The sequence below is a fragment of the Triticum aestivum genome, chromosome 2D (genome assembly GCF_018294505.1).
Source record: "Triticum aestivum cultivar Chinese Spring chromosome 2D, IWGSC CS RefSeq v2.1, whole genome shotgun sequence".
NCBI classification, from domain to species: domain Eukaryota; kingdom Viridiplantae; phylum Streptophyta; class Magnoliopsida; order Poales; family Poaceae; genus Triticum; species Triticum aestivum.
The window spans coordinates 382,881,277-382,896,233 of record NC_057799.1 but is presented as its reverse complement, the minus strand read 5'-3'; the positions used below and the strand labels follow the sequence as shown (position 1 = coordinate 382,896,233).

Sequence of the window (14,957 nt, the reverse complement as noted above, 5' to 3'; positions counted from 1 at the left end):
CCACTAGGCTAGGTCTGCTTCCGGCCGCGTACGCAACGTGCAGGTGTGCATAGGGCGATGGGCCCAGACCCCTGCGCGCATAGGGTTAGACCGGCGTGCTGACCTCTCTGTTGTGCTTAGGTGGGGCTGCGACGTGTTGATCTTACGAGGCCGGGCATGACCTAGGAAAGTGTGTCCGGCCAATTGGGATCGAGCGTGTTGGGTTATGTGGTGCACCCCTGCAGGGAAGTTTATCTATTCGAATAGCCGTGTCCCTCGGTAAAAGGACGACCCGGAGTTGTACCTTGAGCTTATGACAACTAGAACTGGATACTGAGTAAAATACACCCTTCCAAGTGCCAGATACAACCCGGTGATCGCTCTCTAACAGGGCGACGAGGAGGGGATCGCCGGGTAGGATTATGCTATACGATGCTACTTGGAGGAATTCAATCTATTCTCTTCTACATGCTGCAAGGTGGAGATGTCCAGAAGCGTAGTCTTCGACAGGACTAGCTATCCCCCTCTTATTCTGGCAATCTGCAGTTCAGTCCACTGATATGCCCCTTTACACATATACTCATGCATATGTAGTGTAGCTCCTTGCTTGCGAGTACTTTGGATGAGTACTCACGGTTGCTTTTCTCCCTCTTTTCCCCTTTCTGTACCGGATTGTCGCAACCAGATGCTGGAGTTCAGGAGCCAGACGCCACCGTCGACGACGACTCCCACGGCACTGGAGGTGCCTACTACTACGTGCAGGCCGCTGACGACGACCAGGAGTAGTTAGGAGGTCCCAGGCAGGAGGCCTTGCCTTTTCGATCGTTGCTACTTTTGTGCTAGCCTTCTTAAGGCAAAATTTGTTTAACTTATGTCTGTACTCAGATATTGTTGCTTCCGCTGACTCGTCTATGATCGAGCACTTGTATTCGAGCCCTCGAGGCCCCTGGCTTGTATTATGATGCTTGTATGACTTATTTATGTTGTAGAGTTGTGTTGTGATATCTTCCCGTGAGTCCCTGATCTTGGTCGTACACATTTGCGTGCATGATTAGTGTACGGTCAAATCGGGGGCGTCACAGATATCCCTTGACGTGTGTGAGGTTTCAACACCGTCACATTCAGCTGAGCAAGATAGCGAGAGTCCAGAGGAAGAGACACTTCAGATCCAAGAAGAAATATTTGAAGACAAGGAACAAGATGATCCAGAGCTGCAATTCCCAAGTGATCAAGATGAAGACAAAAGATCTAGTACTCTTGAAGAAGTAAAAGAAGCTGCTGTAGAGGAACTTGAAGAACCAGAAATTCATTTGCCCATCGTCATACAAGAGCGTGACATAGCAGGTTTATCCAATCCTCTCAATGACATGTATCCTTGTAATCTCTTTGATACTACCTTGCATTGCACGATATCATCACTTAAGCTAGACTTGAAAAACTGTTTGCTTGGACATGATCATACATACCCTGTTATTGGCATTTCTCTCATTTATGATGACACTTATTCTCCTCATGCTAGACCTATGCTTAATGATAAATATCATCCTTGTGCTAGCATTGAGCTTACTGATTTCTACCATCCTAAACATGTGCTTTATAGGTATGCTTATGTAATTGGGTACTCTATTGATGATTTAGAGGGCATTACTCCTGTCACTCGTATTGTCTCTTTGGTTGAGTGCCTTTTCAGGTTTTTGCTTGTGCACGAATCAATACATGCTGACCAGGTTCGAGGTGACATTCCTTGGGACCCTGGTGGACTCAGAGCATGGGGATGAGGAGAAGCAAGGGGGCACACACGAAGAAGAGTGAAGCTGGAGCATCCATGAGGAAGCAAAGGAGAAGAGCAGCAGCTTAGAGAGTGATCAAGCGAGTGCTACTTCATAGTGCCCGGTGAGCTGTTTCATGATCCATTCCGAGTATATCATCCATTGATACATGCTGAAATCAAATGTTATTTGGGTTGCTTATTAAGCCATTTCTTAAATGTTGCCCCACTGAATTTTATTTGACATATGGTGCTTGATGAGAATATGTGAACTGATTGTTGAATGCCATGTAAACTAGTGATCTACATATTGCGTGCTTTGCTGAAATTAGTGAGAACTATTAGTTTTGAGTGCTCAAATCCCTAGTACACTAGAAAACTTATTCATTTTCTGCTTTTACCTTGATACACCTAGATCATTAAGTGTCAGATGCTGAGTTTGTGCCTATTGTGTTCCCAGTCAGAGCAATAACTTACCACTATGGATTAGCATGCTATGTTCCCTGGATCGGTAGTATGTGAACCAGACATGGATGAGTGATGATTCTTGTTTTTGTTAATTTGGAAAGTAAAAAAAAGGAAATCTTATAATGAATAAGTCTGGTCTACCTACAGTAGCATGTCATGTTCCCTGGATCAGTGGCATGTGAAATCTGGTAGCTTGGACAGTAATAAATAAATAAAAATGTAATTGTCAGACCAGGTGTATACCATGTTCTCGGGATCGGTGGTATGTTCCTTTGGGGAGTCAAACTAAAAAAAACTAATAATTGGTCGAGTCAGGTGTATACCAAGTTCTCGGGATCGGTGGTATGTTCCTTTGGTGAGACTGATAAAATATTATCATTACTTCCTTCAAATTTAATAAGTGGTTCAACCACAATGTTATATTTCTGCAAATAAGTGATTTAATTCAAGTTCCTTTTGTTCTCAGGATCATGCTCTCTTTAGGAACCTTTTGGCACAGTCAGCATTTGAACTTGCTAATCTTCGTTTATCATTGCAAAAGTTTAAAATGGTCGAGTTTACTAGTGTCCCAATGATATGTAGCACTCTTAACCATTAATTTTCACTAGCCAAGTCCAAAGCATGCACTGTTTAGAGATCTACTTCACTTGACATTCTCTAGTCAGTTCACTGTTCATGTTCTTGCTCATATGCCTTTGCTTGAGGACAAGCAAAGATTTAAGTGTGGGGGAACTTGATAAGCACATTTCTTATACATAATTTTGGCATACAAATATACCATTTGTTGAGTTCTGACCACCAATTCTTGTTTTAAATATGGAATAATTGAATGAAAATCATATAAAAGGATTGTTGACTAGTCACTTGTTTATTTTGCAGAAAAGTGCGACAAGGCACAAAATCCTTCTACTACAAATGATCAAGTGATGGAGTCAAGGACCCGAGCGAGAAGAAAAGAAGTTACCAGGGGCAAAAACTAAAGAAGAGAAGGGATCTTCTTGTGAATAAAGACGAAAGCAGGAGGGTCAATGTGAAAATGTCCAGATCAGCCGTGAGGGGATCAAAATCCCTAGCACCCTCCATTCCCCATCGGGCCTGGCAACACCTCTCCTTCCCCCGTCTCCTTCTCCACCACCGGCCGCCGCCGCGGCCAGGCCGGCGTGGCGGTGCGCCTTCCAGCCATCCACCGTGCCCTCTCTACCAGCCGCCGCATCACCACCTCCAACACCACCGCGCCGCTGCCACAGCACCAACCACATCCAACGCCTCCCTCCAGCCCGCGCGACCCTGCCTCGCCCTGCTTCTTCTTCCCCTCGACCTCCTGCTACTACTACTCCCTCTCTCCATCGCCTTGCTGCTGCTCTGAATCTCCCTCACCTGCTGCTGCGCCTTCTCTCTTCCTCCCCTACCGCTGCTGCTCATCTCTCCGCTCCTCCTCCTAATCTTCTTCCCCATCCCTACTGCTTCTTCTTCTTCCCTTGTCCCGCTTCTCCTCTTCTCCAAGCCCCACTGCTGCTCCCTTCTTCTTGCGCCCCTGCTACTCCTCCTCCTCCTCTCTCCATCCCCACGTTACCGCTGCTTATTCTTGCGACTTCCTGCTCCCTTCGCCTTCCTTGCTGCTCCCTGCCTCTTCTCTGAACCTTTTGCTGCTGCTTATCTCTCTCTCTGAATTTTCTGTAATTGGAGATGTGTAGTACTTGTAAGGTTCAGATTCTGATAAGTGTTTGCAACCAACTAGTTTGTTCAGTTCGTACTTGTTAAATATCATGTCATAAATTCTATGTTCTGAATAGTGGATTTCTTGTTGCTTTGGGAACTAACTAATATGTACTCTCTCCGTTCCAAAATAGATGACTCAACTTTATACTAACTTTGTACTAAAGTTAGTATAAAGTTGAGTCATCTATTTTGGAACGGAGGGAGTAATATTTTGTTGCTTTGGTAATTAGTGTTCTGTCAGCATATACGTGTGTTCACTCTGTATTTCTTCTCGCTGTACTAGTTAATTTCTACTAGTAATTTTTAGTTGTTAAATACTGTCGTGTTGATCTGTGGGTACTAATCTTGTGGCTTGTAAGATTTCGTTTCTGTTGTCACTTGTGTAACCTGAACCGTGGTGTAGTATCCTGTTCGCATATGTGTGGTTTTGTGTGTTCTGTAGTCCCTGTATTAGCTATGTACCTGTGATATATAAATGTGTGTGTGTGTTTGATTTGAAACAATTATATTTTGTCATATATTCTCGCTTCTTCCCTCTGTTTATGTTTGATAGTGATGTGTCCTTGTCTTGTAGCTTTAATTGATATTGACTCCTGTTTGTGTTAGTATTGTAGATTCTCAAGTAATACAAAAATACTAAAAAGACAGATTAAAAATAATCTTCATCTCCCTTTGCTTCTTTGTCATTTTCTTTGTTGATGATCCTTGTTGGTGTTAGGTTTATTTTCTGTTTTCATCATTCAATTGGGTCACCTAGCTTTAGTCGAACGTAGTTAGCCGTTGCCTAGTCCTTGTGAAGAACACGACACTCGCAGTTTGGGCGTAAAACCCCACTATACTTACAATTGATCAGTTATGCATGCGTGCGCAGCTTTCACTTTTTTACCCCGAGGAGTATGTGGCCATGACTACAATGCTCGAGAAGTAAGTTCAATCGATCATTATCGCACCATATCGGCAACTTTGTTCACTTCCTGATATCAAGTAATTGTATTCTTTGTCTGGCAGGGTTTGGAAAAAGTTCACTGCACAAGCTCCGGGACTGCCGGGGGAGCTGCGATTTACACACCCATAAGTAAGTACTACTAGCTAGTTTCGCGCATCTCCCATTCTAGCTAGTTTCATCAATACCATTTAGCATGCTTGCTTTTCAGTTTGATTGACCTCTATTTCTTGTAAAGTGGTTGTGGCAGGAACCCAGGAATAATTACTGTGGATACTACGTTTGCGAGTTCATACGCCACACGACATGTGAGCGGGCTACTCTAAAAACAATATGAAGTGCGTAAGCAATAATATTCACAATTTTATTTTATTACCATCATTTGTGTTGAGTTTCATTCATATATATATATATATATATATATATATATGTATTGACCCCCTTCTTTAAATTAGATGTTTCAGATGTGGGATGAACTCTTACCATAAGATCGCATACGAGCAATTCAAGAGGAATTGGCGGGATTCTTTCTTGACCACGTCATCAATAAAGACAGAGAGTACCATGTGGAACTTTAGTTCAGATGTTAGGGGATTGTAAGAGATCTTATATTGTATATATATAGCCAGTAGTGTCGGATAGATATACGAGAACTTGTTGTTCGACCAATCTCTCAGAGAAGGAGGGGTTGATCACTTCTCTCTGTATATGTTCATGACGATCTTCTGAATTTAATGGTTTCCTTCATTTGCTTACTAGCTAGCGTGTTGAGTCCGCTCTATACGTATAGTACGTAGCGTCGGCTAAGCACGGAGATAAGAGACGACACTTCTCTCTATTAGCTAGCTAACACAATATATGTAACCCTTACATTAACCCTACAAAACCCCCAAACCCTCACCCCCTTTCAAAAAAAGAACCCCAGCCCCTGAACTGCTGACGTGTGGATGCCTTTTAGTCCCGGTTGGTGCTACCAACCGGGACAAAAGGCCCTCCTGCCTGGGCAAGCCGCAGCGGCCACGTGGAGCCCCATCTGTCCCGGTTCGTATAAGAACCGGGACTAAAAGTATTGGGCTTTAGTACCGACCCTTTAGTCCCGGTTCCTGAACCGGGACAAATGGGCCTTATGAACCGGGACAAATGGGCCTTTTTCTACTAGTGAAGGTGTCTAGCGATATCGTCGCTAATCATCCGGAGCTAGTGCCCGGTACTAATCTTGGTGATTACCTGGGCGATGATGTACAGTTTGAAATGTTAGAGGTAGTAGAGATCTTCAGATACGAGTAAGGGAAGCCTCTCGTCAAACCTGATCCTCCTCTAACAACGATTATGCGAGGATTGCATGAATGATACATGGATACCTGCAAGAAGTCTGGGAAGGATAGTTTGATGGTGAGAATTAAAGAAGACCACAACTTCATTGGAGTCGACCTGATGCCTGATGAATTTGTGGAGTTATTTCAGTTATTCAATCAAGATGTCGTCCACAAACAAATCATGACTTTCTACTGTCTGTAAGTATTATTTCTGTAATTAAGTCTCTATAGCTCAGCTCTTTCATTGCATGTATATATAATTATCCTCGCTATATTATGTAGATTGAAGATCGTCAAATGCAAAAAAGGACAAATCTATGACATTGGGTTCATTAAACCAAATACCGTAAATGAATGGTCGGTTCAAAACAGAGTCAAAGATACTCAGGACAACTTGCTACAATCGTTACTTCGACATCAAAACAAAGGGAAAATACTCTTTCCTTACAACTTCAAGTGAGTGTTACTGTCTTGTGCATATTCGGTTTCGCTTACTCGAGGTTATAGTAATGTAATTGATGAGTTATGCGTGCGCAGGTTCCACTTTATTCTGCTAGAGATTAAGCTTGATCGGGGAGTAGTAACTGTCTTAAACTCGAGACATAAAGATCCCCTGGAGTATGCGGACATGACTGCAATGCTCCAGAAGTAAGTTCAGTCGATCATTATCGCACCATATCGGCAACTTTCGTTCATTTCCTGATATCAAGTAATCATTTTCTTTGTCTGGCAGGGTTTGGAAATAGTTCACCAGAATGGTTCCGGGTCTGCAGAAGGAGCTGTGATTTACACACCCCAAAATAAGTAGTACTACCTAGTTCCGTGCATCTCTCATTGATTCTTGTTTCATCAATACCATTATCATGCTTCATTATCAGTTTGATTAAACTCTATTCTCGTAAAGTGCTTGTGGCAGGAAGGCTACTAGTGCGAAGGGCTAAGTCCATGGCTTACTTTCAAGTATTGAGTGGGAGTTGAAGAAGCTGAAGCAAGAAAAAGTATGATTTAATTGTTTGATTTGACACCGGGGTGTTCACAATAAATATGTTTGTGTTAGAAGACCAAGCTATGTCATGCTTACATGATTAAGTGGGTAGGGATAACATTCTTTAGCATTTATATTTTGAAAGGCAATGATTGTTTGCTAGTATTTTGTGTATTATTGGTTTGATGTTAAATTAATTTACTATTGTCCTAAATCACTCGTTTTTCCAAATTTATACCGCAAATGTATTACATAAGCAAAGAACATGCTAGGTAGTATTTCACATCAATTTTTGTGTGTCTATCAGTAACTACTCAAGGACGAGGAAGAATTAAGTTTGGCGATGCCGATACGTCTCCAACTTATTCATATTTTTTATTGTTTCATGTTATTATATTATCGCTTTTTGTATGCTTTATACACCATTTTATATTATTTTTATGGACTAACCTATTAACTTAGTACCAGTGCTAGTTCCTGTTTTTTTTGCAGAAAAACCATACCTACCGAAGTTCAAACACGATAAAACTTTAGGGTGATTTTTTATTGAACATAAGAGACTCTAGAAGATTTGGGGAGAGACCAGAAGACACATGAGAGGGCCACAAGCCCAGGTGGAGTGCCCTGGGGTAGATCGCACTGGGCAAGCTTGTGGCCCCCCTATGCTCCGTTTGCCCTAATTTCTGGTCTATAATTAGCACCGTCGCTATCGACGTCAGCTTCCTTGCCTGCCTGTCGGTGGCTGGAGTAGTGGGAGGGCAGCCTCCCCTCGCCAGAGATGCAGTGGCCTTGCCATCGACCTTGTTGCCGGCGGTGGTTGCCGATGCGGTGGCCCGGGGGAGGTTTTTGGTGCCCAACGTCTTCCTTGGTGCGGGCGGCGGCGCGAGGATCGTTTTTGGCGGCGTCGCGCCGGCGGGGTGGGGGAAGGGTCTTGCCTCTCCATTTCGTCCGGAATCGGGGGCATTAGTGATGGCGGTGGCATGTATGGGTGGTGGCAACGGGAAGTGGTGGCACCTTGGGCAGGAGAAGCGGGGCAAAAAAAATTACTCCGTGAAGCGTCGGGCGAGTATATTTGACATACTTGGTCCCACTTTTTGGGCCGGGGAGGATCATTTATCCTCTTCTAACCGTTTGAGAGTTCGGTTAGGTTCAATTAGCTTTTTTTTGCGGGGAACTTTAGAGAGCTTTATTTAAACGAAGGCATTCGCTGGGCAGTCAGCCAGAAGGCTGCTGACCAGGAAGCTAGGATTGGTGTCCAGCCAGCTTTCAGTCCCATTCAGCGTACAAGCACGCTTAGCACACAAATGTGCGGGACCGTTAGCGGATCGAGTTACATGAGTAATACTGAATGAAGAAAAACTATGAGAAAGCTCTCTAACTTCAGCTAGAATAGGTGCTACGACCGAGCGATCGGTGTAGCCAGAGTTCCAGAGGTCAACTGCCTCTAGACAGTCGGATTCCAGTTGCACGTGCGTGTAGCCGCGGAGACGGGCGAAGATGGTACCCTCTCAAATGGAGAGCACCTCAGCAATGAACGGATCAGTGACCCCTAGATGGGGTTTGCACCATGCACCCAAGAATGCCGAGGAAGAACGGGCTAGGCCTCCAATGGCTGCAGTGTCTGTGTCTCGATGGATCGCTGCATCAGTGTTGATCTTGATGTAGTTTCCCTCTGGAGGTCGCCAGCCATGGCCCGGCATAGGAATAAAAACTTGTCCGGGTATATCCAGCAGCGCAAGATCTTCCCGAATTCTCCTGACCGAGCTGGCAGGATCAATGATCTCCTGATCATGCGTATATCTGTTGTGGGACATACAAATCGCCCACATAACCGTGATGATCGTGGCGCGGTCCTTGTCAGAAAACCGCTGATCACACAATATGTCCCTTGCCCAAGAATTGGGGTGAAGCCGCGGGTGTCTAATTTCAAAGAGCAGCCTCGTCTCCTCCCAGAACCGCCTTGCGTGAGAACAATGGATCAGAGCATGCATCAGGTCCTCTTCCATGGCAAGGCACAACTTACATATACTTGTTTCTTTGATATGTCAGGTGTTTGAGTGTACATTCATCCGGGATGATCCCATGAACCACTCTCCACCAAAAAACCCTAACTTTAGGGACCACTTTTAGTTTCCAAAGAGCACTCCACATCTGTTGTTCGTTCGTTGATGGTTCCGCTATCTGCCCTTCTTCTAGAGCTGAACGCTCTTTTTGATTCATTAGAGCTCGACAGGCCGTTTTGACAGAGTAGATGCCCAATCGTTCCTGTGCCCATGCTAGATAGTCTACACCGCCGCCTTGCGTGAGAGGAATATTCAGGATTGCCTCTGCATCCGACGCGATGAAAGTTGAGCGAATGAGGTCACGTTTCCAGGTCCCGTTCTCATGATCAATGAGTTCTTCGACTGTGAGGATCGGCGTGTTGGGAGGCCTGAATAACGGTGTCATGGTGACAGTCGATGGGATCCATCGGTCGTTCCAGACCGAGGTGGATGCACCATCACCGATCCGCTTGATAAGGCCAACTTTGAGAGCTTCTCGTCCAGCAACAATGGCTCGCCAAGTGGCTGATGCTGATTTCGGGGTGGTAGCTTGCATGAACTCCGAGTCCGGAAAGTATCTCCCCTTCATCACTCTTGTACACAGGGCTTCCAGATTTGTCATGAACCTCCAACCGTGCTTCCCTAGCAGGGCTAGGTTGAACTGTCGAAGGTCGCGGAAGCCCATCCCGCCCTTAACTTTGGGTGTGGCAAGTTTGTCCCACGCTATCCAGTGCAAGGAGCGCCAATCCAGCGAGCTCCCCCACCAAAATTTTGCCATACTCGATCTCAAGTTCTTGCACACCTTTTTTGTAAGGAGAAAACAGGTCATACTGAAAGTTGGAATTGCCTGGGCGATGGATTTGATCAAGGTTTCTCTACCTGCACAGGCAAACAATCTTTCTGACCAGCCCTGCATCTTGTCCCTTGCCCTGTCTACTATGTGGTCGAACGTACCGCTGGTAATTCTTCCAACAGCAGTGGGTAGGCCAAGATATCTTTCTGAAAAAGCTTCTGGGTGAACATTTAGGATCTGTTTCAGATTTCATTTGGGAGCAGCCGGCGTATTGGGACTGAAGTAAATAGAACTTTTTGCTCTGTTGACACATTGGCCGGAAGCCTCTCCATAAATCCTGAGAATCTCATTTAGTCGAGATGCACTCTCGGGGCTCGCCTTGATGAAGATCAGACTATCATCAGCGAATAGCAGGTGACTCACCCACGGCGCTCTGAAGCTAACTCGGATACCACGGTCAATGTAGTTCCCATAGTACTTCAGCAGCGAAGAGAATCCTTCGGCACATAACAGGAAAAGATATGGTGATATAGGACAGCCCTGCCAAGGGCCTCTGGAGGGAGTAAAAAAAGGCAGCAACTCCCCATTAACTCGAACAGAGAATCGAACTGAGGTAACGCATTTCATAATTAGTCTTACCAGATTGCCGGCAAAACCAAGTCTCAAGAGCATGGCCTCGAGAAAATGCCACTCGACGCGATCATATGCCTTCATCATGTCCAGTTTGATGGCGCACGAGTAGTTTCTTCCTTTCTTCCGTCTTTTCATCGTATGAACACTTTCATATGCCACCAGGACATTGTCTGTGATTAAACGACCCGGGACGAAAGCACTTTGTTCTTCACTGACAATCTTGTCCATACATGGCCTCAGCCGATCGGTGATCGCCTTGACGGCAATTTTGTAAAGGACTGGGCATAATGCAATGGGCCGGTATTGTGAAATACTCTGTGGATGACGTACCTTTGGAATTAACGTAATGGAAGTGTTGTTTAGTCCAGCCGGTAGCTCACCACCATTTAGAAAATCAAGCACTACCGGAATTATGTCATCTTTCAACAGGTTCCAGTGGCGCTGATAAAACCCCGCGGTGAATCCGTCTACCCCAGGCGCCTTCTACGGCGGTGCAGTGGTAATCTCCGAGGCTTCGTACGGTTTGGACAGCAAGTCATTCATGGCCGGTGTGACCTGGCTGGGTACATGTGATAACAAATCATCACTGTTGCTAAAACCTTGGGAGGTGTATAGAGCTTGGTAGAAAGCTAGAATTTCCTCCTTATCTTCATCTCCCGAGGCGCAAACCGAGCCATCCGATCGCTGCAGATTTGCGATCTTATTAATGCGTTTACGTTGCTTTGTTTGCGCCTGAAAGTAAGCCGTATTTCGATCCCCTTCACGCAGCCAGGGGACATGAGAGCGTTGTTTCAACCATATCTCCTCTAGTCGCAGCGCTTCTCGGAGCTTTGACATGGTTGCCTTCTCCTCATCGGATGGGCCACCATAGATTGGCAACGTAGTCTATCAAGTCGTTTTTTAAGTTGCCTGACATTTCTGCTCAAGCACCCAAACTCACGGACACCCCATGGTGCTAGTTTACGCTGTAGGGCTTCAAGCGAGTCCATTACGCCATATAAACCTGGCTGCCAAACTTGATCACGCCAAGTGTCAGAAACCAGCTGCTCATAATCACTATGGGACTGCCATACATTCTCGTAGCGAAAAGGTTTATGCATATGTGAGTTGTTGTTGGAGTTTTGCCGCCGTAGATCGACCACCACAAAGCAATGGTCAGATTCTACTGAGCACACATGGCGCACACGAGTGTGTTCAAATCTCTGTCTGAATTCCTCGTTGGCAAAGGCCCGATCCAGCCGGGCTTTAACATTAGCATCTCCAGATTGCCGGTTATCCCAGATGTACGGAACTCCCGACCAACCAAGATCCTGGAGAGCACAGTCATCCGTTAGGTTCAATTAGCTGCCTATTTTCCCCCTCTATAGGTTTTCAGGAGATTGGTTAGAGATGCTCTCTAAGTACTACGTACATTTCTTTACGGGGAAAAGTACTACGTACATTGACAGCTCTATGTTTGATTTTGATTGTTAGCGTGTAATTTGGTCGACTAGAGTTGGGATGCAAAAATAGACCCGGTAAAAATAAAAAAGGTGAAATGAACATCTTACGGCGTGTCATGGAAGTAATTGAGGCCGCCCATGTCGTCACCGGCTACGAATGCATGCCATGCCGCGACATCGTTAGTATCATCAGCACACCTTGTAACTATCGGCTATAGCGTTGTACAGCTCGATCGATGTGCTAAACCAAAGATGAGGAGCAGCGAGAAGGCGAACGGCAAGGAAGGCAAACACAATGAGATATTGGGCATCGCATCACGCATAATCCAATAAGATATGCCATTTGCTATGATTTGCATTATAAATCTCTGCATGGGGGCGTCATTTGCTTTCCAACATTTTTCGAGCCGTGGAAGTCCTCCTTGATTAATTTGGGCATTTCCATCTATCATCCTGCATTCATCCGTGATCCGTTGTGAGTGCCCAAATATTCTCTGTTCATATTCAGTAATTTGACACCCTCTATTAGCTCAGTTCATCTCAGTCATTAGTGTAGTTAATTAATATGTACACATTTTGTGGAATCCTTGGACTCAAACCTGTTAAGCTCAACCTGGCCAGTCACTAAAGTTAGTGTGCGTGGGTGCGGGCGTGCGTATGTTTTTTTCTGAAAGAACTGAATATTTTGATCAAGCTATCCTAGCAGTGATCAACTTTGCATGGCTGACGAAGACCTCGCCTTCTTTTCAGATCACAAGGTGAGCAATGGGGCAATGGTGTCCAAGCGAAACGATCGCGAAAGATGTAACCGAAGTACGTAACCTGCTCTTCTCTGCACAGCCACATACATTTGCAGTTCACCTGCGACGCAAGTTATGCCATGCTGATTCTGTTTTCGATCCATGTCAGTTGATTGGCAGGACTCCGCTGGTGTACCTGAACAAGGTAGTAACCGGATGCGAGGCTCGGGTCGCTGCCAAGCTTGAGATCATGGGGCCATGCTCCAGTATCAAGGATAGGTATGTCAGGTGCATGCAGTTAATCAGATTAGATTACTATCGGTGTTACGAATGATTCTGGGATAAATGTTGATTTTGCAGGATTGGTTACAGCATGATCGCCGACGCAGAGGAGAAGGGTCTCATCACTCCAGGAAAGGTGAACGCTGATCAGTGAGAGGCAGACACCACACGTACGTAGATTATCGTCAAAATCATACTAGCTGATTTTTTTGTTCTTGGTTCCAGAGTGTCTTGATCGAGCCTACGGGCGGCAACACCGGCATCGGGCTGGCCTTCATGGCGGCCGCCAAGGGGTACAAGCTGATCGTGACGATGCCGTCGTCGGTGAGCACGGAGAGAAGGACGGTGCTCAAGGCGTTCGGCGCGGAGGTGGTGCTCACCGACCCGCTCCGCGCCATGGACGACGTTGTGCGGCGGGCGGAGGAGATCGCCGCCAGGACGCCCAACTCCTACGTTCTCCAGCAGTTCGAGAACCCTGCAAATACGAAGGTACGTACGTGCCATGCCGATCGGTGAGCACACTTTGCCTGAATTTGAAGGTTAGTTTGTCAGCGCTGCTGCCTGAAATACGAAGGGCGCAGGTGCATTACGAGACAACGGGGCCGGAGATCTGGAGCGGGACTGCCGGCGCAGTGGATATCCTGGTGGCCGGCATAGGGACCGGGGGCACCATTACGGGGGCAGGGAAGTACCTCAAGGAGATGAACCCTGAAATCCAGGTGACATGCATGACTGGCCTATGTTTGTCTGTGATTTTCTTTCTCCATTTACAATGCAATTTTGGCTTGATTGTGGTTGTATTGGCATTTTCAACCTGAAGATCTATGGCGTGGAGCCGTCAGAGAGCGCCGTTTTGTCCGGAGGGAAACCTGGTGAGATAAGTACATTTGTTTTTTCGGTTTCTTTATTGAGAATTATGTAAGCACAGTACAAAGTAAGAGCCTATGAACCTATCGGCGTGCTGATGCTTTCTGGTTTTTAATTCAAGGCCCGCACAAAATCCAAGGTCTCGGGGCCGGTTTCGTCCCTGGAGTCCTGGACGTAAGCATTCTCGATGAAGTCTTCCAAGTGAGTAGTAAAATGTTCCCCGTTTGTCACATTTCTCTTGGTAAGTTGATGTGACTGTCCACGGCATTTCTTTTCTTTTCTTTTCTTACATTTATCTACTCGAGCGGCCAGATCACGAACGAGGAAGCCGCGAGCATGGCGAGGCAGATCGCGCTGAAGGAAGGGCTTCTTGTGAGCAAACAAACCCCATAATTCACTAGAAATCTCATAAAATAACATCCTACGTAGTCATGTATGATGATGCATGGTTGGTTCAGGTCGGGATGTCATCCGGCGCAACCGCGGTTGCTGCCATCAGGGTGGCGCGGAGGGTCGAGAACAGAGGCAAACTCATCGTCGTAAGTGCCGTACTACCTCTGGGTTCATCGGAATATTGTCTACTTGCTGTGGTGTCGTCTTTCACCGTGTTTTTTGTTCTTTGTTCGTTGCAGGTTGTGTTCGCCAGCTGCGGCGAGCGCTACCTCTCGTCGTTTCTCTTCGAGTCCATCAGAAACGAGGCGGAAAATATGGTCTTCGAGCCATGAACACTGACTTCTCATGTTTTTGGAGAAACTTCAGGCACTTGGCTTATTTTCGGTCGCGCTGCTGGCAGCGGCTTGTATTTCCTCCGGTTCAATGCGAGTTTTACTTCTTTTTCAATTTATAACTTTGGCACGTACAGTTTCAATAATATTAATCGGCGGAGGAAATTGAACAAACCACCAACTATTATTGGTGTTGATTTTACACATGACACCTACTCTATGCGTTTATTGCACAAAACATCAAATGTTGGTGTA

The 14,957-nt window shown here is 45.8% G+C and overlaps 1 protein-coding gene and 1 long non-coding RNA gene across 2 annotated transcripts; both read left to right on the top strand.

Annotated features, from left to right (window-relative positions):
• The first annotated feature begins 3,279 nt into the window (after positions 1-3,279).
• LOC123053287 (uncharacterized) lies at positions 3,280-5,632 on the top strand. The gene is made up of 4 exons (XR_006425521.1): positions 3,280-4,858; positions 4,943-5,009; positions 5,116-5,215; positions 5,333-5,632. It is a non-coding gene; the product is annotated as an uncharacterized lncRNA (long non-coding RNA).
• A 7,221-nt stretch (positions 5,633-12,853) lies between these two features.
• On the top strand, positions 12,854-14,702 carry LOC123049383 (cysteine synthase). Its single transcript, XM_044472311.1, has 10 exons — positions 12,854-12,901; positions 12,998-13,107; positions 13,189-13,246; positions 13,336-13,599; positions 13,692-13,829; positions 13,931-13,982; positions 14,099-14,178; positions 14,290-14,349; positions 14,436-14,516; positions 14,610-14,702. The coding sequence occupies exons 1-10, from the start codon at positions 12,854-12,856 to the stop codon at positions 14,700-14,702; spliced, it is 984 nt and encodes a 327-aa protein (XP_044328246.1).
• Positions 14,703-14,957: the final 255 nt, after the last annotated feature.